Source organism: Pristiophorus japonicus, chromosome 9 (assembly GCF_044704955.1).
Source record: "Pristiophorus japonicus isolate sPriJap1 chromosome 9, sPriJap1.hap1, whole genome shotgun sequence".
In the NCBI taxonomy this organism is placed as follows: domain Eukaryota; kingdom Metazoa; phylum Chordata; class Chondrichthyes; family Pristiophoridae; genus Pristiophorus; species Pristiophorus japonicus.
In genome coordinates this window covers 126933070-126958585 of record NC_091985.1, presented here as the reverse complement: position 1 = coordinate 126958585, position 25516 = coordinate 126933070, and the positions used below count along the sequence as shown (strand labels likewise).

Genomic DNA, 25516 nt, shown 5'->3' with positions numbered 1-25516 from the left:
ACAGATTATCTCGTCATTATCACATTGCTGTTTGTGGGAGCTTGCTGTGCGCAAATTGGCTGCTGCATTTCCTACAGTGCAACAGTGACTACATTTCAAAAGTACTTCATTGGCTGTCAAGTGCTTTGGGACGACATGAGATTCTGAAAGGCGCTGTATAAATACAAGTCTGTTTTCTTTATATATGAACAATTTTTTAGAACCTTACTGCCTTTAAAACCGACGCCTGGGGCACAAAAATATTTTTCTATCAATGCTGTCATTTCTTTCAATACCATGTGCCTTAATTTTATCAATCAAGCCTATGTTTACCTTTGTGGTTGTTCCTTCAAATCCTGTCACTGTAAATAAGCAATTTAAAAACTGTTAACGGTTCCGATTCCTGTCCCTGGCTTAGCTTGATAACGTTGCAGATTTTGCAGTTACAATTTTAGCTGGAGAGAGCAATGATTCAAAATTAAACACTGCTGTGTGATTGATCAGCTTGTATATGACTGAACAATTTCTTTTTAAATTTCAAGAACACAGTTTTAAAATCCAGGAAGTCCTGTCAACTCTTCTGGACATAAAGGGGTGTTCTAAAAGAAATAATCTGCAAAGGGATTACAGATAGGTTAAGTGAGTGGGAAAAAGTTTGGCAGATAGAGTACAATGTGGGAGAATGTGAGGTTATCCACTTTGGTAGGAAGAACAAAAAAGCAAATTATTATTTAAATGGAGAGAGATTACAAAATTCTGCAGAAGAGAGATCTGGGGGTCCTTGTACATGAACCACAAAAATTAGCATGCAGGTACAGCAATTAATTGGGAAGGCAAATGGAATGTTGGCCTTTATTGCAAGGGGGGATGGAGTATAAAAGTAGGGAAGTCTTGCTACAACTGTGCAGGGCGTTGGTGATACCACACCTGGAGTGCTGTGTACAGTTTTGGTCTCCTTATTTAAGGAGGGATATATTTGTATTGGAGGCAGTTCAGAGAAGGTATACTAGGTTGATTCCTGAGATGAAGGGATTATCTTATGAAGAAAGATTGTGCAAGTTGGGCCTATACTCATTGTAGTTTAGAAGAATGAGAGGTGATCTTATTAAAATGTGTAAGATTCTGAGGGGGCTTGACAGGGTAAAAGCAGTGAGGATGTTTACTCTTAGCAAGGGAGTTATCTCTGGTGTCCTGGCCTATATTTATCCCTCAATCAACATAACAAAAAAACAGATTATCTGGTCATTATTACATTGCTGTTTGTGGGAGCTTGCTTGTGCGCAAATTGGCTGCCACTTTTCCTACATTACAACAGTGACTACACTCCAAAAGTACTCCATTGGCTGTAATGCGCTTAGAGACGTCCGGTGGTCGTGAAAGGCACTATATAAATCCAAGTCTTTATTTCTTTTCTTTGGTTTTTGGGGGTATCTGAAACTAAGGGGCATAGTTTCAGAATAAGGGCTCGCCCATTTAAAACGGAACTGAGGAGGAATTTCTTCCCTCCGAGGGCCATGAATCTTTGGAATTCTCTACCCCAGAGAGCTGTGAAGACTGGGTCATTGAATATATTTAAGGTGGAGATAGACAGATTTTTGAACAATAAAGGAGTCAAGGGTTATGGGGAGCGGGCAGGAAAGTGGAGTTGAGGCCAAGATCAGATCAGCCATGATCTAATTGAATGACTGAGTAGGCTCGAGGGGCCAAATGGCCGACTCCTGCTCCTATTTCTTGGGTTCTTATTTATGTAGCGCCTTTCATGACCTCAGGACGTCCCAAAGTACTTTACAGCCAATGAAGTATTTTTGAAGTATGGTCACTGTTATAATGTAGGAAATGCGGCAGCCAATTTGCGCACAGTAAGCTCCGACAAACAGCAATGTGATAATGACCAGATAATCTGTTTTTTTACTGATATTGATTGAGAGATAAATATTGGCCAGGTCACCGGGGGTAACTCCCCTGTTCTTCTTCAAAATATTGTCATGGTATCTTTTACGTCCACCTGAGGGAGCAAACAGGGCCTCGGTTTAACGTCTCATCCGAAAGACGGTGGCGCCGACAGAGCAGTGCTCCTTCAGCACTGCACAGGAGTGTCAGCCGAGATATTTTGTGCTCAAGTCCCTGGAGTGGGAATTGAACCCTCATTAAATCAAATATCAACTTGGAGATCTTTTGAAAGACGGAACCAATTTGTCTGAAAATCTCGAAAGAGCGGAAACTTGGTTAGAATTCCAAGAAAGCGTTTATATTAGTTAGATTCCCACAGTGACAAATTCAAGGAAAATAAACATTGTGCATTTAGAAGTTATTTTCATGAAGTTAGCTTAATTCTTTGAGTTGAGATATTTTGTCCACTTGAGGAATTAAGTGGAAGGATTTCTACTGTAAGTATATAAATATTATGACTGTTACTTAATTGCATGTTCACCTTTTGTTAACTAAATTCACCTACTGGTTTTAAATTTCAAATTAAGTCTGAAGTTGTGATGCTTTATTCACTCATCGCAAATGAGGGAGACCACTGAAGGCATAAGCTAAGTCCAGCACTTAAAGGGAATTGTGACATTTTGAGGCTAAGTGGTCACTCTGGAGACTATGGGGATTTGCCCATGAGAGATTCAAAGATACAAGAGTTCGAAAGGTCAAGGGGGAGAAAGATGGAAAGGACCAAAAACATCACAGGCCCCTTATCAAACACCTATTGAAAGTCCATACACACAAGCTAAACTCTTGGATATGCAATAAACAAATTGCCAACAAGATGGAAAAGTCAACTTGGCCACTCGATCTCATCACCGTTTAACGATCATCATTTGAAGAGACTATAACCAATTAACAGTATTGAATCCCTGACTGTTTATAAATTTACAATCGCGATTATTATTTGGAGTTATAAAAACTCGCTTTGCACTAAAGTCTACTCTCTGCTTGCTTATTCTTTGTGCCTCTGCACGATATTTGGGTAATGAGAAAGATATTTAAAAACAGACAAACCTACACAGCACCATTAATGTGCTCGCCTTGAAACAGGCACCTGGGATTAAATCAAAAAATGTGTGTTTTTTTGTTTTCTCCTAGTTTTATAGTGCTTCACATAGATTTTTTTTTAAATCTATTAATTAGAAAACTTTATCTTTAGTGCTGTAGGAATATTGGATTCCTATTCAAAGTTCCCGAGTGAATGCAGTATTCACAATTCACTTTGATGATAGAGGCTAACAGTTTAAAAAAAATGTGCAACAGTCACTGCACTTCAAAGTACTTCATTGTATATAAAGTGCTTTAAGATAAAAAGATGTTAGACTTTCTTTATACTGTTCAGTATCTCTGGAACTCCTACTGACGAACCTTTCTACAAAATGTTAAATTCATGAAGGCAATCCATTCTTTAGGCTCTCTTTTTCCCTAGTCCTCTAAGTATGGAGCATAAAAGGCCTTTAAGTTAATTTACCTCCACAGACTGTACAATGTTTCCTATCCTTGACTCTAACCAACCTAATGGGGGTGAAAATGCTCCATGCATAATTTGAATTAAAAGAAAATTTAACGCCTGGTGAGATGAGCCACTAAATCGTGCAGAATTGGGGTTTGAGAGGAAAAGAAATGTGTGGGACGGTTGCGGGGCATGACTCTCAGTGCCGCGCGGAGCACATCCGCGCGGCATTGATGATGTCAACATGGCGCTGATGTGCCGCGTTGCGCTGGCACGTCATCATGTTCCTCCCCTTTTAAAGGAGGGGGCCGCTGTGAACTCTGCAACCACTTTAGTGGTGCCTACTAGGCCTTCAGTGAGGTTGTTGGCTGTGCCAGCGGGATGGCACCCAAGAGGCAGTGCCAGCCTGCAAGTTGGCGGTCCGGTGGCCGCCATTGTCGGGCCGACTGAAAAGCCGGCCGACACAGCAAAGATGGTGGACGGTGGCAGCGCTATCACCTCCTCTTTAAGGGCAGCAGGGATGCCCCAGCCAGCACAGCTTCCCACCTCGCGAAGCTGTCAGTGGCATCGCCCCACGCCAACCTCGCGTCCCACTGGGCTAATCGCGGCGCAAAGCCCTTTTCGCGAGCTGAGCCCAGGGGGCAATTCTGGGGGGGTGCTCTGGCCGCAGCGCCGAGGTAAAAACCCTTTGGTGCCCCAGGCACTAATGAGCCTTGCTCAGAGGGGCAATTTTGGCACCAATGTCTCTTGAGAGAGGCAACCACCACAAGTAAACCTCTAAGAAATTTCCCTCTTATTCCACAATTGAGTACACTGCATGATTTGAATGTGCTTATAATCTAAAGATATTTGGAGCTGAATAGAAGTTAAGGAATAACTACTTTAAACATATTGGTTGGCTAATAGTTAAACAGAAGTCTAATAAAGTAAAATATATAAACTTAAGTACTTTTGAAGCGTAGTCACTGTTGTAATGTAGGAAACGCGGCAGCCAATTTGCGCACTGCAAGATTCCACAAAGAGCAATGTGAGAATGACCCAGATAATCTGTTTTTTTTAATGATGTTGATTGAGGGATAAATATTGGCCCAGGACACTCGGGCCAACTCACCTACTCTTCTTCAAAATAGTGCCATGGGATCATTTACGCCCACCCGAGGGAGCAGACATTACCTGTATAAAATGCTCAGAAAATAAATTGACATATTTCTGATTCACCAAACATAGAGAATATCGTGCAAAGTGGATTTGAAATTATCACAATATGTCCTGAACATAGACCTCATTGTGGGTGCACTTGAATGGCTGAATTTTCTTTTCTTTATTACTTACTGTGGCCACACTTAAATTGCTCACAATAATGTTGCATGTATGACGATCTCTAATCTCACTTGTTTTATTAGTCCCTTCTACTGTATAGTTTGGTGCTATTACTGAACTTGCATAGGTAATGTCTGCACCCTCGGGTGGGCGTAAATGATCCCATGGCACTATTTTGAAGAAGAGTAGGTGAGTTGGCCCTAGTGTCCTGGACCAATATTTATCCCTCAATCAACATCATTAAAAAAACAGATTATCTGGGTCATTCTCAAATTGCTCTTTGTGGAATCTTGCAGTGCGCAAATTGGCTGCTGCGTTTCCTACATTACAACAGTGACTATGCTTCAAAAGTACTTCAGTCGCTGTAAAGCACTTTGGGGCGTCCTGAGGTTTTGAAAGGTGCTATAGAAATGCACGTCTTTCTTTTCTAGCTCGATGGGGTGCGGGCAAAGTAAGAACTGGAATGGCTTGCACCAGCAAATTTTAGGACATCATTCAATATTTGTCTTTATTTCCTCGATTTGTGGTTCATAATAGAGCATTAGAAACATGAAATGACTCACAAATACTGAATCAGGGTTGAAGATCTGATTGGCCAGTTACTGTGATGTGTAACTAACTGGTAGGCTGGCTCCTCTATATCTAGAATAAATATTGTAACTCTCACTCATGAAACTTTTCACGTGTTCTCTTTTACTACTGAATAAATGCTTGAGTTTATCTTCCATTGTGATAGCATTTGAACTTTAGTGATGGATGCCTTTGAATTTTACTTTCACTGCTCATATGGTAGTCATACTACAGAATGAAGAATGTGCACTGATTTAGTTTTATCCATAAAGGTGCCGCATATTTGCATGATTAACTCAAATGACTATTTTTCTCAGTATTTCCAGGTCTTACCTTAATGTTTATACACGCTGGCCAGTTGTTGGTATTAAGGGCCAGTTTACACTAAGGTCCCATTGACAAGTTATCAAATGTTCGATAAAGACCACTTATTTATGTTTTTCACAGAATAATAGGCAGTCGTTTCATTCAATAAAGCAACCGAAGCTCTCAATGGATTTAATTAAAATGGAACTCGACTTATTCGCTCAGTGTAAATCAGTGGGCCTTATGTTATCTCCTGCATGGCAGGAGCACCACGATTGGTATAAAATTTGGCCCAAATTTGGCCAGGAGTTGCTCCGTGTTTTTTGGAGCAACTTGATTTTTCTGAAGTATCTTAAAAAAAATCCCCATTCTGCACATTTAATTTGCGCCAGTGTAAGTTAGATAGGATTTTTTTTTAGTTTAGTTTTTTTTTTCAAAAGGGGCTGCTACCAGCCACCTATGCCTGTTTTGGCCATTTAAACCAGTTTGGACAGCTAATAGTTGTTCCAAACTAACTTGGGCCAGCGTATCTGGCCACTTGTGGCCGCACAGAAAACCCTTGTGGAGAGTTAAGAAATCAGCGCAGGTAGCCTCCAAATACAGTGTTATGATAGGAATGCTAGTTTTTTTTTTAATTCCAAGCAGCGAGACTGGACATGGTGTAGGTGCTATCAGCCTGATTAAACTGAGTATGGGGTTTTTACAAGAATAAAAATGATCTTGTAATGAAGGCTGAAGTATACGGGCCACTTAAGCAAGGGGAGGGTTTTCTTTGTAAATAATAGATCAAGAGCACCAACGCTCTTGCCTAATGGATCCGTGTGCGGCATCACACCACATTGGATTTTGACTTCTGCAGCACCAAAGAATTGCCCTGACTAGGTTTAGAAATTTAAAACGTTAGACTTAACAAAAAAAACATGTCAAAATGTAAACTTAAATTTTGGTGTTCAGCATTGCATAGTGTGATTCTGATAATTAGTAATATTTTAGAATTCTGTGCAGTAGTGGATGAGCTGTAAGATACTGCAGATAGGGAATTTTTAGTAAAGATAGCTAGATATTAAAGTATTGGAAAATCTTTGAAGATTCTTTCTCCTTCCCCCCCCCATCCCAATCAAAACTCTTTCTCCCCCCCCCGATCAAAACTCTTTCCCCCCCCCGATCAAAACTCTTCCCCCCCACCCCCCCCGATCAAAACTCTTCCCCCCCCCCCCACCAACCTGTTTCTTGTAGCCCTCAGCGTGGGAAGGCAGCGGCAGGCCACTCAGCCCGGGATAGGGGTGGGACACGTTGGGTCCCACGCTGCAGGCATCATCATCACAATCATGGGAGGAGCTACTGCGCATGCGTGAACGCTCTACTGCGCATGCGGACAGCTGCTGGCACTGTTTTCGGTGCAGTGCTGTAGCTCCGCCCCTACTCCACAAGAAACGCCGCACCAGGACCTGGGTCAGACAGCAGAGCAGCCAGAATTGTTAGTCCGTTTTTTGCCGCTGTTTTGAGCGCACGTAGTCGGCACATCTTGGGAGAGTGCACCGGAAAAAGGAGTTGGGGAAATTTGGGCCCTATGTATCCACTGATTCACTGGGAGGTCTGGTGAGTATATGCAGTTTAAGCTTGTTTGCACCCAACGTAACTTTGATCAAGAAAACAGTGCAACAAAGCAGGCTTGTAATTTAAAAGTTTAGCTCTCATATCCATGCCATTACGCAAAGGGTGGAACATTCCCCAACAAAAAGCAGTGGATGCTAGCTCAATTAATAATTTTAAATCTGAGATTGTTAGATTTTTGCTTGCCCAGGGTATTAACGGATGTGGAGCCAAGGTGGGTGAATGGAATTAAGATACCGATCGGCCATTATCTCATTCAATGGCTCGAGGAGCTGAAAGGACTCCTCCTGTACCTACTTTTAGTCCATTTGGTTTGTTCCCAAAAGAGGCAAAAGATCAAGTTAAATGGGGGGAGGGGAAGGGGGAAATAAGAGCAAGTCACAAGTATCACAATGGACAGAGTTAATGCCATTCCTTGGCTGCACCATCAGTGAAGTTTTTTGAACAGTTCAGGAACACTTTCTCATTGCTTCAGATAATAGAGCAGTCCATGCCTGCAAGCAGCAACACCTGGACAACATTCAGGCTTGGGCTGATAAGTGGCAAGTCACATTCGCCCCACACAAGTGCCAGGCAATGACCATCTCTGACAAGCGAGAGTCAAACCACCTCCCCATGACATTCAACGGCATTACCATCACCGAATCCCCCATCATCAACATCCTGGGGGTCACCATTGACCAGAAACTTAACTGGACCAGCCACATAAATACTGTGGCATCAAGAGCAGGTCAGAGGCTGGGTGTTCTGCGATGTCTCTCACCTCCATTCCCCCCGAAGCCTCTCCACCATCTACAAGGCACAAGTCAGGAGTGTGTTGGAATACTCTCCACTTGCCTGGATGAGTGCAGCTCCAACAACACTCAAGAAGCTCGACACCATCCAGGACAAAAATACCCTCTGCATTCTGTTGCCCAGTCAGTTCCTAGTCTATTGAGAGAATTTGGAACTTAAGCTTGCTTATTAGTCTCGTACAAGAAAGTTCTGCAAATCTAAATTAAGTACATCTGCATAGCTACATAATATTTACAGCACAGAAACAGGCCATTCAGCCCAACAAGTCAATGTTGGTGTTTATGCATCCACTGGATTACCCTCAGCTACTAATTTAGTTACTAACTCAAAGAATTCCAGTGCATCTGCAAGGCATTACCTTTGCTGACTGCTCCCTGTGATACCTGTGCTCTTTAACAGTGGTTGTTTGATGCTTCACTTCCTGTGGAGCCCATTCTTTTCCAACTACTGTATGTGCCATGGATTTTTACAATTGTATGAAAGCAGAAAGTCTTTTGGTTAGCCATTTTTAGTCTTTTTAACACAAGGTCGCTCAATTGAAATCGAAACAGAAAATGCTGGAAAACACTCAGTAGGTTAGGCACCATCTGTGGAGAGAAAAACTGAGTTAACGTTTCAGGTCGATGACCTTTCGTCAGAACTTGCAGAAGTTAGAGATTCAATTGACGTCAGCTGGCACCGCTTTTAGATCATTTTCTCAGAGTGGGGAAACCATTCTGAACCTGGAACGGCACAAATATAGAAATGTATTATGGCTAAAACCCATGGAAATAATTACTGAAGCTGATCGCTAATCGATCTTCAAGAGGTGCGATCATACTGTGATTTTATTTTCTAGCACTGCGCCATATCTTGTCTGTTGCCAGTAATGTAGGCCACTGGCCTGCTTCAATGTCTCAGCTTTTGAGTTGATTGTTAGGTGGTTTTGCCCCACAGAACTAGGGTAGTTCACCGTCCACATTTCCACAATTGGCCAGAAGTTACTGTAACCAGCGAACGAACAGTGCCCACCCACGCCCATTTAATTCCCATGAGCTTTTTGCACGGTAAGTTGCTGCAAGTGGGATTGTTAATGAGCAGCGCAGAGTCTGAACTTGAAATTGTAATTTAGAAGAGTGAATTCCGTGTTAACTCAGGTATAGAAGGCAAAATAAAGAGAGGGAAAGAAAAATTGGACTAAGAGAGAGAGAATAAAGGGACAAAAAATGTTTTTAAGGAAATGTTTTTTTAATCTCCAAAAATCATTAAAAGCTGAAGGAATGAGACATCACGGTTTTTTTCTGTGCCATGGAGGTTGTTTGGCAGTAATTAAGACTTATTACACCATTAAAAAGGATACTTAGACGGAAATGGACAACCTCTAATTTCCTGTGGCGAGTTTAGATCGTATCTACCACGCAAATGCAGCAACTTCACACCAGTGGTGAATTAGACAGCGAGATGGCACTTTGGGATTTTCTGAAGCAACTTCTGGATTTTCGCATTGAACCCCACATCTGCCCCTCATCTGAAATTGCTGTGCGATTTGTGCTTAGATAACAGCAAGCACAACTAGTCTCACTGTAATTTTATCCACTTGTTTCTGCTTAGCTTCTCTGCTCCCTTCCGCAACGCCCACTGACTGATTCCAGAACGCTACTACCTCACAAACTGAATTGATTGTTATGTAAGATGGGCTCACAGATTCCTCTCAGCGCGAATATTTCTTTTGAGTTTATCCGTTCTTTGCAAATGTCAGTAGAATTTCAGTCTTGCTGTACGAGTGCTTTGTCTGTCCAATTACAGTCGCAAACTTGATCCTTGGATAGTGTCATTCCTGTCTTTGTCGATGATTGAATAGAAAGTAGTGAGATAGCTCCTTCTTTGTAGTTCACGGTGGTGAAATTAGGCATGGCGGCATGAAATAGCAGGATTATAATATTGAATGTGATGCTAAAATGAATAACAGGCAAATCAAATTGATTTCACCTCTAGCCCTCCACATTCATTACTGACTCAAATGTAACCATTTCAGATACTGGAGGGTTATTTCTTTTCGAAATCTTCAAAACAGTATTACAGATGTAAAATTAATCAGCATTCATTTTTTGCATGTAACTTGTAGGTGTATCATTAAAAGAAACACAAACATGTTTATTTTTACTGAATTTGGTCAAATTGAACAGGAAAAGTTTTCTCAGCTTGTCGGTTACAAAAATGTTTTTAAAAAGCATTACAATAAAAGGGCCAGTATCACAGTTTATTGAAAAAAGATTTTGTTATAATTCTGTGGTTTATTCGTTCAAAAGCTTGAGGTTCAAGAGGAATTGTGCAATGGCTGGAACTGGCACAGGCATTGATGGGCTGAGTGGCCTCCTTCTGTAATAAAAGCAAAAAATGCTGGAAATATGCAGCAGGTCAGGCAGCATCTGTGGAGAGAGAAACAGAGTGAAAGTTAGACAATAACAGATTGTAAACAAGGGCAGGGAAAGGGGTGGGGGTGAGGCAAGAACAAAAGGGAAGGTCTGTGATAGGGCGGAAGGCAGGAGAGATTAAATGATAAAAAGTATGATTGTACAAAGCAAAAGGAGACAGTAATGGGACAGGTATGGAATAAAAGAAAAGAAAGACTTGAATTTATATGGTACCTTTCACGATCACCGGACATCTCAAAGCGCTTTATAGCCAACAGAGTACTTTTGGAGTGTAGTCACAGTTGTAATGTAGGAAACACGGCAGCCAATTTGTGCACAAGAAAGCTCCCACAAACAGCAATGTGATAATGACCAGATAATCTGTTTTTTTTGTTATGTTGATTGAGGGATAAATATTGGCCAGAACACCGGGGATAACTGCCCTGCTCTTCGAAATAGTGCCATGGGATCTTTTACATCCACTTGAGAGCAGATGGGGCCTCGATTTAACGTCGCATTTGAAAGATGGCACCTCTGACAGTGCAGCACTCCCTCAGCATTGCACTGCAGTGTCAGCTTAGATTTTTTGTGCTACAAGTTCCTGGAGTAGGACTTAAACCCACAACCTTCTGACTCAGAGGCGAGAGTGCTACCCACTGAGTCACAGCTGACACTGTGAAGAAATAAAAGATGAGTCCAGAAGAGGTGTAAATGGGAATGGCAGAATCATCAACAGCTGCCTTCTGAAAAAATAGGGGCAGAGGTTATGGTCTGAAATTGTTGAACTCGATGTTGAGTCCAGAAGGCTGTAAAGTGCCTCATCGAAAGATGAGGTGCTGTTCCTTGAGCTTACATTAAGCTTCATTGGAACAGTATAGGAGGCCGAGGTCATTGTGGAAGTGGAGCTGAGAATTAAATTAACAGGCAACCGGAAGCTCGGGGTCACGCTTACAGACTGAACAGAGGTGTTCCGCAAAGCGGGCACCCAATCTGCGTTTGGTCTCCCCAATGTAGAGGAGACCACATCGTGAGCAGCGAATACAATATACTAAATTGATAAAAGTACAAGTAAATCACTTTCACCTGGAAGGAGTGTTTGGGGCCCTGGACAGTGGGAAGGAAGGGGGTAAAAGGGCAGGTGTTGCATCTCCTACGCTTGCAAGGGAAGGTGCCGTGGGAAAGGAAGGGGTTGTTGGGGATGATTGAGGACTGGACCAGGGTATTGCAGAGGGAACGGTCCCTTTGGAATGCTGAAAGGGGACAGGAGGAGAAGTTGGTGTTTGGTGGTGGGATCACACTGGAGGTGGCGGAAATGGCGGAGGCTGGTGGGGTGAAAGGTGAAGACAAAGGGGAATCCTATCGTGGTTCTGGGAGGGAGGGGAAAGAGTGAGAGCAGAAGTGTGGGAAACGGAATGGACACGGTCAAGGGCCATGTCAATTAGGGTAGAGGGGAATCCTTGGTGGAGGAAAAAGGAAGACATATTGGAAGCACGAGTATGGAAGGTGACGTTGTCAGAACAGATGCGATGGAGACGGAGAAACTGGGAGAATGGAATCGGGTCCTTACAGGAAGAGGAGTGGGAGGAAGTGTAGTCCAGGTAGTTGTGGAAGTCAGTGGGTTTATAGTGGATGTTTGTTGATAGTCTATCCCCAGAAATTATGACCGAGAAGTCGAGGAAAGGAAGGGAAGAGTTGGAGATGGACCATGTGAACGTGAGGGAAGGGTGGAAATTGGAAGCAAAGTGAATGAAATTTTCTAGTTTGTGGCGAGAGCAGGAAACGGCACCGATACAGTCATCAATATACCGGTAAAAAGAGGTGAAGGAGGGGACCTGAGTCGGACTGGAACAAAAACTGTTCCACATATCCCACGAAAAGGCAGGCAGAGCTTGGATCCATGCGGGTTCCCATAGCAACACTTTAATTTGGATGAAGTGAGTGGAGTCAAAGGAGAAGTTGTTCTGTGTGAGAACAAGTTCAACCAGGCAGAGGAAGGTGGTGGTAGATGGGGACTGCTTGGGCTTCTGTTCAAGGAATAAGCGGAGCGCCCCCATGCTGTCCTGGTGGGGGATGGAGATGTAGAGGGATTAGACGTCCATAGTGAAAAGGAGATAGTTAGGGCCAGGAAACTGGACTCCTTCTGTGCTGTATCTTTCTATGATTCTAACAAAAAATCTTTGTTTCTTTTTGTTTTTAGATGTCATCCATACTGTGGGACCTGTAGCAAGAGGAAATTGTGATGAGCGTCTTAAACGTCAGCTGAGAAACTGCTACGAAACTTCCCTGAAGCTGTTGGAAACTCAAGGGCTGAAATCTATCGTAAGTGTTACACTGCGAGCAGTCTAGGCCACCCTTGCATCGACGAGTTACAGATTTCACATAAAGGGCTGCCTCTCCAGGTTTCTTAATCTAAAAGTAGTGCAATGTCAACAGTCTTAAAAGATTCAAAATTTATTAGAAAATCAGGTCTGGCAACTTGGGATCTTCCTGCACTATGCAGTAGTTAACTGTGACACTGATTCAGCATGTATCGAGTGATAATTATAGATTTACATTATTAATGTTTCTTCCACGATTTAGAAAGACGTGAATCTTTGCACTCAGACGATTCTAATGATTGCAAGTCAAATGAGTTTTGACCATCTCCCTGTCTACACACTTTCCACACATTCCATACATTGATTGGATTCAGTCATTCATATTACATTACATGTGCAGATGTAGTGTGTTTACTTATTGGTGGGGTGATACACTATATCCAATGTAGCTTTACTTAATCCACCTACTTGAGGTTGCATGGAGCTGCCCAAGTATTCTGGACAATCTCCACTGAGGTCAAACTGGCACAGCTAACACAGTCTCACTGAGATTGTACAGTATCCCCATGCACATCAGTTCCGTTCAGTTTGTCTACTGTATACCTTGGCCAGAATTCTCAGTATATCTGTCGTAGTTGCACTCATCTCAGCATAAGAGCATAACTTTGGCTCCAGAGACTGAGAGAGTTAGGAACATAGGAACGGTTGTAGGTCATTTAGTCTATCAAACACATAAATCAGATTCATCCTTAACCTTCCCGCCTCCAGTGAATATAACCCAAGTATATGCATCCTTTTGTATATCTCTCTCCCTTCATCCTGGGTAACGCCCTGGTGAATTGTCACGACCATCCTTCCTAAAGTGGAATGCCTAAAACTGACCACAGTGCAGTATTCGAAATGTGATCTCATCATGGGACACGGTGACATCCAACGTTCCTGTTAAGCTGCGCGGCCACACAGCGGCCTTGAGGTCCCGCACAGGCCGTTCACCAACTTTTAAATGGGAGAAATCGCACATGCGCGAAGATTTGAATGGGCCATGCAGCCACTTGAAGAGACTATACACCCCTCCAAAAAAATTAGAAAAAACATTGGTGGCATCACCATGTTTTTATATTCTATACCTCTTTTGATGCACTGTGATTGTACATTAAAACCAGGGTAGACAGGTAGAGGTGGAGAGAATGTTTCCACTTGTGAGAGAATCCAAAATTAGGGGTCATAAATACAAGATAGTTACTACTAAATCCAATCGGGAAATAAGGAGGAATTTCTTTACTCTTTAGAATGTGGAACTCGCTACCACAGGAAGTGGTTGAGGTAAATCACTTGGACGCTTTCAAACTAGACGAGTACATGAGAGAAAAGGGAATAGAAAGATATGCTGAAAGGCTGAGATGAGGTAGATGGAATGGGAGGAGACTTGAGAAGAGTACACCAGTACAGACTAGTCGGGCGGAATGACCTGTTTCTATGTTGTATATTCTATGTAACTTCTCAATCCGGTATACGAAAACAATGCCATTCAATCCCCTCTGACACAATAAAGAAAGGCTGTTGTACTCAATCTACCTGCATGAATTTGAAATAGTGAGCCTGGATTACTTTGTGAACCTCAGTATAACCATGGCACTAATCTCCACTGAACAAACATAGCAATGTCCTTCCTTTTCGTCTTTAGTTGGACACAAGTTAATCATAACAGGCCTGTTTATTCTTCCTCTGAATGCCATCCAAAACATCCAGAATTGTCCAGGTTATGTTCAATTTGGAAGCCTGACGGAGCACATTAAGATTCACGGAATCACTGAGATGCTTGTTGGGGGGGGGTGGGGGGGGGTGGGCGGGGGCGGTGGCGAGGAATGGAAGTCACGTGATTTAAAAGCTGATTAAAAGGGATTTGTTCAGGAATGCTGGAGATTTATTAAGTGTTTGCCCCCCTCACTTTGGGAAAGATTCATCTCTTTGGTGGCGATGTGAATTGACCGTAGATCCTGAGAAATTCTCTGGTGAGATTCCTAGCTGAACGACCGTGGTGCCATTTGCTGTGACTTTTTAAGCAATCGGTGTAAAATAGGATGAAAAGCATTCCGTACATTCCTGATGTTCGCCTCATGATTTGAGCTGATAAACTGCTCTGTCAGCTTTTACAATATCTTCCAAAATAGCTGCTGTGGGAGTTGAGACTGGCTTTTTGTCAGCAAAAATAATTCAGCATCTTGCTGTCACTCTCATCCCTCCCCCCACACCCCACCATCTCTTCTCCTGCGAGTAAGGGGACCTAGATTTATTTCACACAGTATTTACATTGGTGTTCGCTGAGACAGTTTAAGTGGCTACATTTCAGAAACTGAAGAGACCACTTGATAAATGCAAAGTCTTTCCATGTCAAGCCATCTAGAAACTTAATACTGAGCAATCTCCCTCGTGTTTAAACAGCCCAGACTCTCTGCTTGCTGAATTACGATGTACCCATAAACTGAACTCTGGTTGCTGGTGAACAACTCGCTCTTCAATTCCTCAGCCTCTTGTACCTTTTATCTATGATGCTTGCTTACAGGGAGGTTGGGGGGTTACAGCAGAGTGAAACTGTGGCTGATTGGAATTAAGTAGGCCATTCCGTTAGAACAATTGGTAAACATAAGCTGTACGAGTCCAGCCACAACAGAGCTTTTAGTCGAGTAGTGGTGGGGGGTGTGGGAGCAAAAAGCATACTCTGACAAACGACGATGATTACATTAACACAGCAAGTGTCCGAGCTATGGCTTGTAATGATCTGTCAGAACTGGTGTTCACCTCAAGAGTCCCTTCATGTCAGGCTAATGAAAAAAGCAGAGATTACCTCAGTCTTCAGGCCATGTTGACGGTAAGAAAGAATACATTGCAAGAGGTGCACCTACGGCTTAAAATAACAATACAGCAGTGTCAATAACAGAGTGGGGCAACTCGCAGCCCTTCAGTCTAATTTAAATGAATATTTTATTTGTTCCTTTGATGAATTCGATGAATTGATGGGGATATATACTGACCCGAGTCGTGCCTCATTTATCTTCCAGTCCGCAAAGTGGTGCTGTGTGACACAGGCACATGCCAAGAGTTTAGAAGGAGGAGTGAATTGTTAGTGTCTGACTTTCGGGTTCTGCATCTTCAGCTGGGAACTCAAACACTGTGCAGTTTTGGGGAAATTCTGCAGGTGGTATGGATGGTCTTGGGATTTTCGGTAATGATTAATATTTGTGTTAAAGGAGAGTGGTGAGGTCGGGCAGCAAGCCTGAAGGAGATAATTGGTGGCACGGATGACAGAACTGATGTGAGGCTATGGGCCCAAGTTTCCACACGCGCCTAGAACGGCGCAGTCCCGACCTGGACGCCCGTTTTTCGCGCCACAAAGTGCGCCTAAAAAAATCCTCGGTATTCTACACCTACCTGCAGGTCCTCTGGCCCTCGGAGCAGCCAGCACGAGCTGTGGGGGGGCGGAGCCAGGTCCCTGCGCTGAAAACAGTGCCGGGACCTCTGCACATGCGCGCTACAGTGGGCACGCATGTTCAGTAGCTCCAGGCGCCGAACTGTGTGGGCTCACTGGGGCTGCGTGAATAACGCTCCTCCCACGGCCAGCTCCTGCTCCCCCCCCCCCCCCCGACCAGACCCGACACTCGCTCCCCGCCCCGCCTCCGGACCAGACCCGACACCCGCTCCTCCCCCCCCCCCCCGCCTCCGGACCAGACCAGACCCGACACCCGCTCCCCGCCCCCCCCTGCCTCCGGACCAGACCCGCGCCCCGCCCCCGACTGACCCGCGCTCCTGTTCCCGCTCCCCGCCCGCCCCCCCGACTGGACCCGACCCGACCCTACCCGCGCTCCTGTTCTCGCTCCCCGACTGGACCCGATCCGACCCGCGCTCCCGCCCCCTGACCCGACCCCCCCCCCTCACTGGACCCGACCCGACTCCCGCTCCCGGACTGGATCCGACCTGACCTCCCCACTCCCTCCCCCCCTCCCTCTCTCTCCCTCCGCGCCCCCCCCCCTCTCTCTCTCCCTCCGCCCCCCCCCCTCTCTCCCCCCCCTCTCTCTACCTCTCTCTCTCTCCCCCCCCGACCTGAACCGAACCTCCCCTCCCCGACCTGACCCAACCCAACGCCACCTACCTGTAAATCTGGTGCTGGGGGCGGGCCCTGTCTGAAGTCTCGGGCCGGCCCGTTCAGCCTTCGGTCCCGAAAGGCCTGCCTGAAGCACTTTCACACAGGTAGGAAGATGGTTTTATTTAATCTTTTCTTTGCTTATAAATATTTATTCATGTTGGATTTATTTGTATAATATTTGTATAAGTATAAATAAGGATTTATTATAGAATTTAATGACTTCCCTTCCCCCCCCCCCACCTCGTTCTGGACGCCTAATTTGTAACCTGCGCCTGATTTTTTAATGTGTAGAAAAGGTTTTTTCAGTTCTACAAAAATCTTCACTTGCTCCATTCTACTTTAGTTTGGAGTACGTTTTCACTGTGGAAACTTTCAAATCAGGTGTCAGTGGCCGGACACGCCCCCTTTTGAAGAAAAAATTCTGTTCCAAAGTAGAACTGTTCTACCTGACTAGAACTGCAGAAAAAAAAATGTGGAGAATTGCGATTTCTAAGATAGTCCGTTCTCCACCAGTTGCTCCTAAAAATCAGGCGCAAATCATGTGGAAACTTGGGCCCATTATGTTGGACACTATTTCCTAATTAATATTTGTGATGCTCCTGAACGTCATTTAAGAATGCTGCAGCATCATTTATTGCCCTTTATTACTGAGCTATGTATTGTTCAAGTGTAAATTGTTAATAATAAGTGCAGTCTAGACCCAATTAGCACAATTAAGGGTTCGAGCAATATGTTGTTCAGCTTCAATTAACATTCAAGTGAAAGCTAATTATCACTTTTTAACCAAATAAGATGTTTAATTACATCCACATTCTAGAATAGGAACCAGATTGAATTTATGCTGTAAATATACAAGTCATAGTGGTAGGTTCAATTCCCCTCTCCTCATCCACAATCAGTTAGCTGGTCTCAGCTGAGGTGGTGCTAGGAACACTATGGGCAGAAAATTGCGGTCGGAGGCTTCCTTGGTATGAGCACCTCTGATCCGAAAAAAAAATATCTGAAACTACCTATTGGTCCTGGAGGAACATAGGATTCCGGTCTGAGGCCTTCATTCTCTGCGCAGCGCACGGGAAGATGTCTTCCACGTACGACGCATCTGCTGGAATCACATGGGCCTGGACCATCAATCACTATCTAGTATTCTCATTGATAAAAATGGGAGCTCTGTTTGTACGGGCTCCCATTACTATCAATGGGAATAACTCCCTAAAACACCGAAACACAGCACAATAAATAAAATAAAACCTCACATATTTCAAATTAATTGAAATTAAATGTAATTAAATGTTTTAGAAAAAAAAATGTTTTGGAAATTAGTGTTAAAAGTAAACTTACCTTAATGGACAGGGTTTTTAATATAAAAATGAAAGATCAAATTTAATTTTTCTATGTTTTAAAAGTGTTACGCTGGTAAAAGTAAAAGTTTGAAGGACATTCGTTGGGCATGAGTTGGGCAAATAGCCCAATCTCTGCCGCACAGATGTCCTTCTCCCGGGAAGGCGTAGAATCTGTCTAAAGAATTTTTGACAGATCGGAAAAGCCGGTTCTTGGCGTATGCGCAATACCCGCTGAGAACCGGCTTTTGCGAGGTTTCACCGTGTGCGTGCGCACTTCGTACGCACCTGGCGAAACCACAATTTTCGGATCATTAAATTTCCTCTGGGTTCCCGAGTTGGAGAGAGGGAAAATAGAAAGACCATTCTGGGACTGCACGTCTGTGGATGTTGGGTGAGGACAGAATCAGGCATAGTTGTTACGGCCTCTGCATTGGAATAGCCTCCTGACACTCTCTGACAGGAGATCTCTGCGCTCCTCCAATTCTGACCCCATGCGCATCCCCGATTTTCATCGCTCCACCATTGGCAGCCGTGCATTCAGCTGCCTCGGTCCTAAGCTTAGGAATTTTCTCCTGTCCTTTGAGTCGCTCCTTAAAAACCTACCTTTTTGACCAAGCTTTTGGTCACTTATCCTAATATCTCCTTGTGTGGCTCGGTGTCAATTTTTGTCTGTTAATACTTTTGTGAAGCGCCATTTTACTGCTATAAAGGCACTATACAAATGAAAGTTGTTGTCAAAGGTCACACGTAAATGATGGCCACTTGGATGAGATGGTGGCGGGTGATCCATACCTTTGGAACTCAACCCCAACAAGAGTTTGGCATCTAATGTAAAAGAGGGAAAGACAAAAATATCGGCAGCAGAGAAAAAATGAACAAACTGCATTGTGATCCTTAACTATTTTCCTTTCAAAAACTTTCCATTTGAATACTGATTCTGTACTATGTCAGGGAGACTAATCTGGTTGACTTCACATTGATGACTCCCATTAAGGTGGGGGGAACCACACAAATGTTACTTTTGTTTCATATTTAACATGTAATTAACTTGGGATCCTGTTGCATTTAAATCATGTTGCATTTGCAGTGTTGACAAGGCACGTGAAATCCTCTTCTGAATACTGATTTTTTTTTTTTGAAATTCGTAGCCAATCGTTCCAATTCTTTGTCAAATCACAAACACCAGAGGTCACCTTGGGCCCATTCAAGGATCACTCTGCGCCAATGCTCTTAGCCAAAAGGCCTAGAGCCACTGCACCGTTCCTGGAAGTACTGCAATACCAGGTTCGTGCCATGGAGGTGGATGGGTCAGGTCCCCCACCCACCTGGATAACATATGCAAATGAGCATTATCATCATGAATTAGGGTGTCAAACTCTGACATCTGCAAATTTAGGGCATCTTTAAAGTGACAGCTATGTGCATCCTGAAAGCGGACATATTAAGGCAGCTGGTTGGTATGGCACCTTTGATTACTCTTCAATGCTGAATAATGCAAATTGTTGCATAGATTCTCTCTCTCAAAAAAGTGAAGATTTTGACCATTTCTTTCACAATACATTTTTAAAATTAGCATTCAGATTTCTGCTTTTTACTCAACCTAAGTTAATTGTAACCACACCGAATCTTAATGATTTTATCAGAATAATCAGTTTGAGCAAAATAGCTTTCATAGTGATGCTTCTGAAACCCCACAATACAGATTTGTGAGCTTGACCTGGGAGTCTGAGTGCTATATTTGTACTGATCCTAAGTGCCTACTTCGGAGGAAAAAAAACACACAGACCTACATTGAGCAAGTGATTAAAAACTTCAAGTTTAAATCCTAACCAACAGTGCTTTTGGTTATCTAGTAGATAATGCGACCCCTGATAAAAATGGTTGTGCAGAGGTACTTTATGTTGTACCTCACTTAGGCTGCCAAGGTCATATTTGCTCTCTTCCAGAATGCCATTTGGTGGTATTTATTTATCTCTTCCCTGATTAAACACGCACTCCTAATGCACTTCAGCTAAAGAGGCTCGAATGCTATCTCCCTTTTGTCTGTGATAGGAATTATTTATCTAAGTGTCTCTTTTGCTGTGGTAGGAAATGTTAGACAAGCCGCAAATGTCTTTGTTCGCTTTCCTTTGACTTGATTTGCTGAACTCGGAGTCATATCTTTCACAGCCAATTTCACCCATAGATTCTGTGTCCGGTGATACATTGAATGGAAGGGAATGTTTTTTCTGCATAGATTTGTTAAAGTTACCAGGATAAAGTTTCTGCTTTGGGCCCAATCGGCGATCCGGGCGCAAATTGCGGCCAAAATTGTGTTAGTGTCGAGAAGTGTTTTTTTCTCTCTTGAGTTTCTACTCAAACTCATTTGCATATCGGCAGACACAAAATCTGCCATGAACCATCGCAATCGCTCAGCGTTTTAGAGTGTAATCTTCTTAAAAAGAAAAATTTGCTTTAAAAAATATTCCATGATATATTTAAGAGTGGTAACTAGGTGCAAGTTGATTAATACAGCTGAAATACAGCTTATCACAAACAATAAGAATTTTTAATCAGTGTCTTGTCCACCACCTGTGAGTAACCCGATTTTAAATCACTGAAAATGACTTTAAAAAACTATACAGAATAATTTGTTAGTTATATTGGTATACAGTAATTAGTTCCTTAATAAATTTCAAAAAAATTATATTCAAAAGCATTTGAAACGTGCCTATTAGTGTCCTAACGCCCAAAAACCAGCTAAATTTGAAGAGCCTCCTCAAAGGCCTGCAAACGAGTGCAATTAGTGTAAACTTTTGATTAATTCAATGTGGGGACGTGGCCAGTTTTGTGGGCAGGGCCAGCTTTTAGTGCGATTTAAAAAAAACGAATACAAAAAATCGCGGGAACTCAAGTTGCATTGGACATTAATTCGGGCTTGAAATTCTGCGATCTTTTGCGCTGGTTTGGCCGATTTCAGGCGAATGGTGCTGGGAAATCCAGCGCAATCGAGCGGAAATTTCAGGCTCGTATATTTATTTTTGTAGAGCTGCCAAATAAAATATCTTAAGATCCAAAATTTACATTTGAAGGTTGTACTTAACAGAGCACAATGCCTTCTTATTCAAATGCAATTATTGTGTATTATAATCTTTCCAGAAGATATTGTTGAAAAGAAAAAAAAAATAGCAAATTTCTAACGCATCCAGATGTGTTAGAGAAAATAAAATTACTGTCACTGCCTGCAGACTGAACTCAAACTGCAGCTGGGCAGGAAACACAAAGATACTATCTGCTCACCTCACCAGATTCAAATTCCCAGCCCCAGCAGAGTTGATGTAGTACTAGTGCGACTTTGCTTGAATAAAAATTTTTTTTGGCTCGCCAAAGTTTGATTTAAATTGTTGACTGTAACACCGTTGTCTGCAGCAGTCTGGCTGATAAAGCCTGGACTAATTCAGGGACCTGATACTGTGATGTCTGGCCTCTGCTTGGCAGCAACATGTAAAGTCAGCTGCATGGGAATCAAACATTCGTACAGTCAAGATGAGAAAAGACCATTCATTCCTTTAAGAATGTTCCTTTAGTACCCTATGCAGGTTAACATTCAACTGCCTAACTTTTTGACCGAATTATTGGTCCTATGTAGCTTGGTGTGAAATTGTGTTTGATTATGCTCCTGTGAAGCAATTTGGGACGTTTATTACGTTAAATTAAATCGGATGAGATGTTAAACTGAGGCCCCGTCTGCTCTCTCAAGTGGACGTAAAAAATCCCATAGCACTATTTCGAAGAAGAGCAGGGGAGTTATCCCCAGTGTCCTGGCCAATATTTATCCCTCAATTAACACAACAAAAAAACAGATTATCTGGTCATTATCACGTTGCTATTTGTAGGAGCTTGCTTGTAGGAATTGGCTGCCGCGTTTCCCACATTCATCATCATTATGGGCAGTCTCTCGGAATCGAGGAAGACTTGCTTCCACTCTTAAAATGTGTCCTTAGGTGGCTGAACAGTCCAATACGAGAGCCACAGTCCCTGTCATAGGTGGGGCAGATAGTCGTTGAGGGTAAGGGAGGGTGGGACAGATTTGCCGCACGCTCTTTCCGCTGCCTGCAGTTGATTTCTGCATGTTCTCGTCGATAAAACTCAAGGTGCTCAGTGCCCTCCCGGATGCACTTCCTCCACTTAGGGCGGTCTTTGGCCAGAGACTCCCAGGTGTTGGTGGGGATGTTGCACTTTATCAGGGAGGCTTTGAGAGTGTCCTTGTAACGATTCCTCTGCCCACCTTTGGCTCGTTTGCCGTGAACGAGTTCCAAGTAGAGCGCTTGCTTTGGGAGTCTCGTGTCTGGCATGCGGACACTGTGGCCTGCCCAGCGGAGCTGATTAAGTGTGGTCAGTGCTTCAATGCTGGGGATGTTGGCCTGGTTGAGGACGCTAATGTTGGTGCGTCTGTCCTCCCAGGGGATTTGTAGGATTTTGCAGAGACATCGTTGTGGTATTTCTCCAGCGACTTGAGGTGTCTGCTGTACATGGTCCATGTCTTTGAGCCATACAGGAGGGCGGGTGTTACTACAGTGCGTTCCCACATTACAACAGTGACTACACTCCAAAAGTACTTAATTGGCTATAAAGCACTTTGAGATATCCGGTGGTCGTGAAAGGTGCTATATAAATCCAAGTATTTCTTTTTAAAGGCACGATATAAATGCAAGTTGTTGTTGCATTTTGAACACCTTAAAATATTTATCTCAACCTCTGTGCTTGGCAGAATATTTCAAACATTTACCACCCATTTATTTCAACTTTAGATCCTCTGGTGCGACATGCCTTTAGGTTTACCTTATCTACACCACTTTCTACGGAATATTTCCTGGTCCTGGCACTGACGATGGCTGGATTGGAGCTCTGTAAGCTTTATGTACACACACGTTTTTGAAAAAGCTAACCATGCGCAATCACCTTTCTTCAGTCTCATTCGTTAGTCATGGTGATCTCGGGCCTGCCTCTGAAACTTAATTGGGCGGGGGAGAGAAACTGGGCAGGCATGAAATCTCAGGCCAATGTGTGTTTCAATCTAATGGATCAACACTTTCACTGAGCGCCCCGATTCAGCGGAGCAGCTCTTGGAGCTGCTCCTGTAGTAAGTGGATGAAAGGCATTCCAGGGCAGCCTCCCCACAGGAGAACTCCCCACAGCAGATGTCATGGGAGGAGGAGACATAACGAGGCATAACGGGTCATCCCCACGTCCAACACCCAGAGGACGCGGAAGTGAATGAAGGATAATTTTCACCATCTCGGAACTTGGTCATGGTAAAACCAGCCAGCATTTCCCTTTATCAAGTTGTAAGCTGAGGGTAAGGTAATCCGAGTCTGATCACCTCGGAAACCTGCGTATGTTAGCAGGTTGTATCTCAATGTCTGATTCACTGTGGTAACTGCTCAATTTTAAAATTCTCATCCTTGTTTTCAAATCCCTCCGTGGCCTTGCCCCTCCCTATCTGTAACCTCCTCCAGCCTTACAACCCTTCGAGATCTCTCCAATTCTGGCCTCTTGAGCATTCCCCCCCGATTTTCATCACTCCACCATTGACGACCAGGCCTTCAGCTGCCTCGGCCCCCAACCTCCCAAATTCCCTCCCGAAACCTCCCCATCTCTCTACCTCTCTCTCTCCCTTTGAGATGCTGCTTAAAATCTACCTCTTTGACCAAGCTTTTGGTCATCTGTACTAATATCTCCTGATGTGGCTTGGTGTCAATTTTTGTCTGATTGCACTCCTGTAAAACTCCTTGGGGCATTTTACGATGTTAAAGGTGCTCTATACGAAAATACGAACAGTGACGGACAGGTAAAGACATCTGGTCCATCGAGCCTGTCCCACACAATTGCGATACCTTGTATATCACAACATATATACTTCACCCCACCCAAAACCATGTGATCTCCTGGGAGAGGCAAAAAAACCAGATTAAAAAACCCAGGCCAATTTGGGGGGAAAAAATCTGGGAAATTCCTCTCTGACCCATCTAGGCGATCGAAACTAGTCCAGGAGATCACTCTAGCCTTGAACTCCCTGCAGTACCTACCTTCTGCAAGAGGTGATCTCCGCCCCAGCCAAAAACATATCAATCTTTCACTTGAAGGAATTCAGCGAGTCTGCATCCACTACATGAAATGGCAGCTTGTTCCAGAGGTCTACAATTCTCTGGTAAAAGAACCACCTCCTGATGTCAAACCTAGATCTAGCCCTATACAACTTAAAGTTGTTAACTCTGGTCCTGCCTAACTTACTTAATGGAAATAAACTGTCAGCTGCAACACCATCTATCCCCTTCATTGGGCTCAATTTTCCCTGGTGATTTGTGCCATTTATTTGGTGTAAGTTTAAAAAATCAAAGTTTCCCCAAGGAATCTGTGCCAGCGTAACTGAGTTAGTTACGATTTTTTTGGGGTTTTTTTGCGTCATCGGGGACGTAACCTGATGTCTGTGCCAGTTTTTGTCAATTATGGAAGATTGCCCCCCAAAAATCTCTCCTAGGTCGGCGTATCTGACCACGCCCGAAAAACCTTCTGGTGAGTTAAGAAAAACGCAGCACGCATTGAAAAATCGACGCAGAAAGACGCCATTGTTTTTCAGCGAAGTTTTGGAGGGAGTCAAGAAGACTTAATTATACATAATAAAGATTAATTTGTTTTACCTTATAATACACTAAATGGAAGGTTGATAGAATTCTGTAACTTTTCATATTCTTTCAACTGACACGCCACCACCGAACATCTGCAAATAGGGCTCGAGGATCAGAGCGTCGGCCAGCAGAATCGGTACCACTCCTGGACACGGGCTCGGCTGCAAAAGAAGCCCAGCGGTAAGCGGTGGGGCTGTGGAAGGCGATCGGAAGCCATCACAAGCCTGCACTATCCATCAAATGTAGCCCGGGTGGGTGGGGAGCTGTGGAAGGCGATCGGAAGCCATCACAAGCCTGCATTATCCATCAAATGTAGCCCAGGTGGGTGGGGAGCTGTGGAAGGCGATCGGAAGCCATCACAAGCCTGCATTATCCATCAAATGTAGCCCAGGTGGGTGGGGAGCTGTGGAAGGCGATCGGAAGCCATCACAAGCCTGCATTATCCATCAAATGTAGCCCAGGTGGGTGGGGAGCTGTGGAAGGCGATCGGAAGACATCACAAAACTGTACTACGCATCAAATATAGCCTGGGGAGGTTGGGGGGAGGAGTTCCCGATCACTGCGCTCGCTTAGATCTGGGCATGTCCATACAAATCTGTGGGGAGAGGGAACAAAGAACCTTGTCCTGTCTGCCTG

At 43.7% G+C, this 25516-nt stretch overlaps 1 protein-coding gene across 4 annotated transcripts in view; it reads left to right on the top strand.

Moving 5' to 3' along the window:
- macrod2 (mono-ADP ribosylhydrolase 2) overlaps positions 1 to 25516 on the top strand; it is a 1460169-nt gene that overhangs the window by 879214 nt on the left and 555439 nt on the right. For all 4 annotated transcript variants that reach the window (XM_070889818.1, XM_070889820.1, XM_070889817.1 and 1 more), the window contains one exon: positions 12611 to 12732. In XM_070889818.1, coding sequence (XP_070745919.1) covers positions 12611 to 12732 — 122 coding nt within the window. The remainder of the gene's footprint in view (positions 1 to 12610; positions 12733 to 25516) is intronic.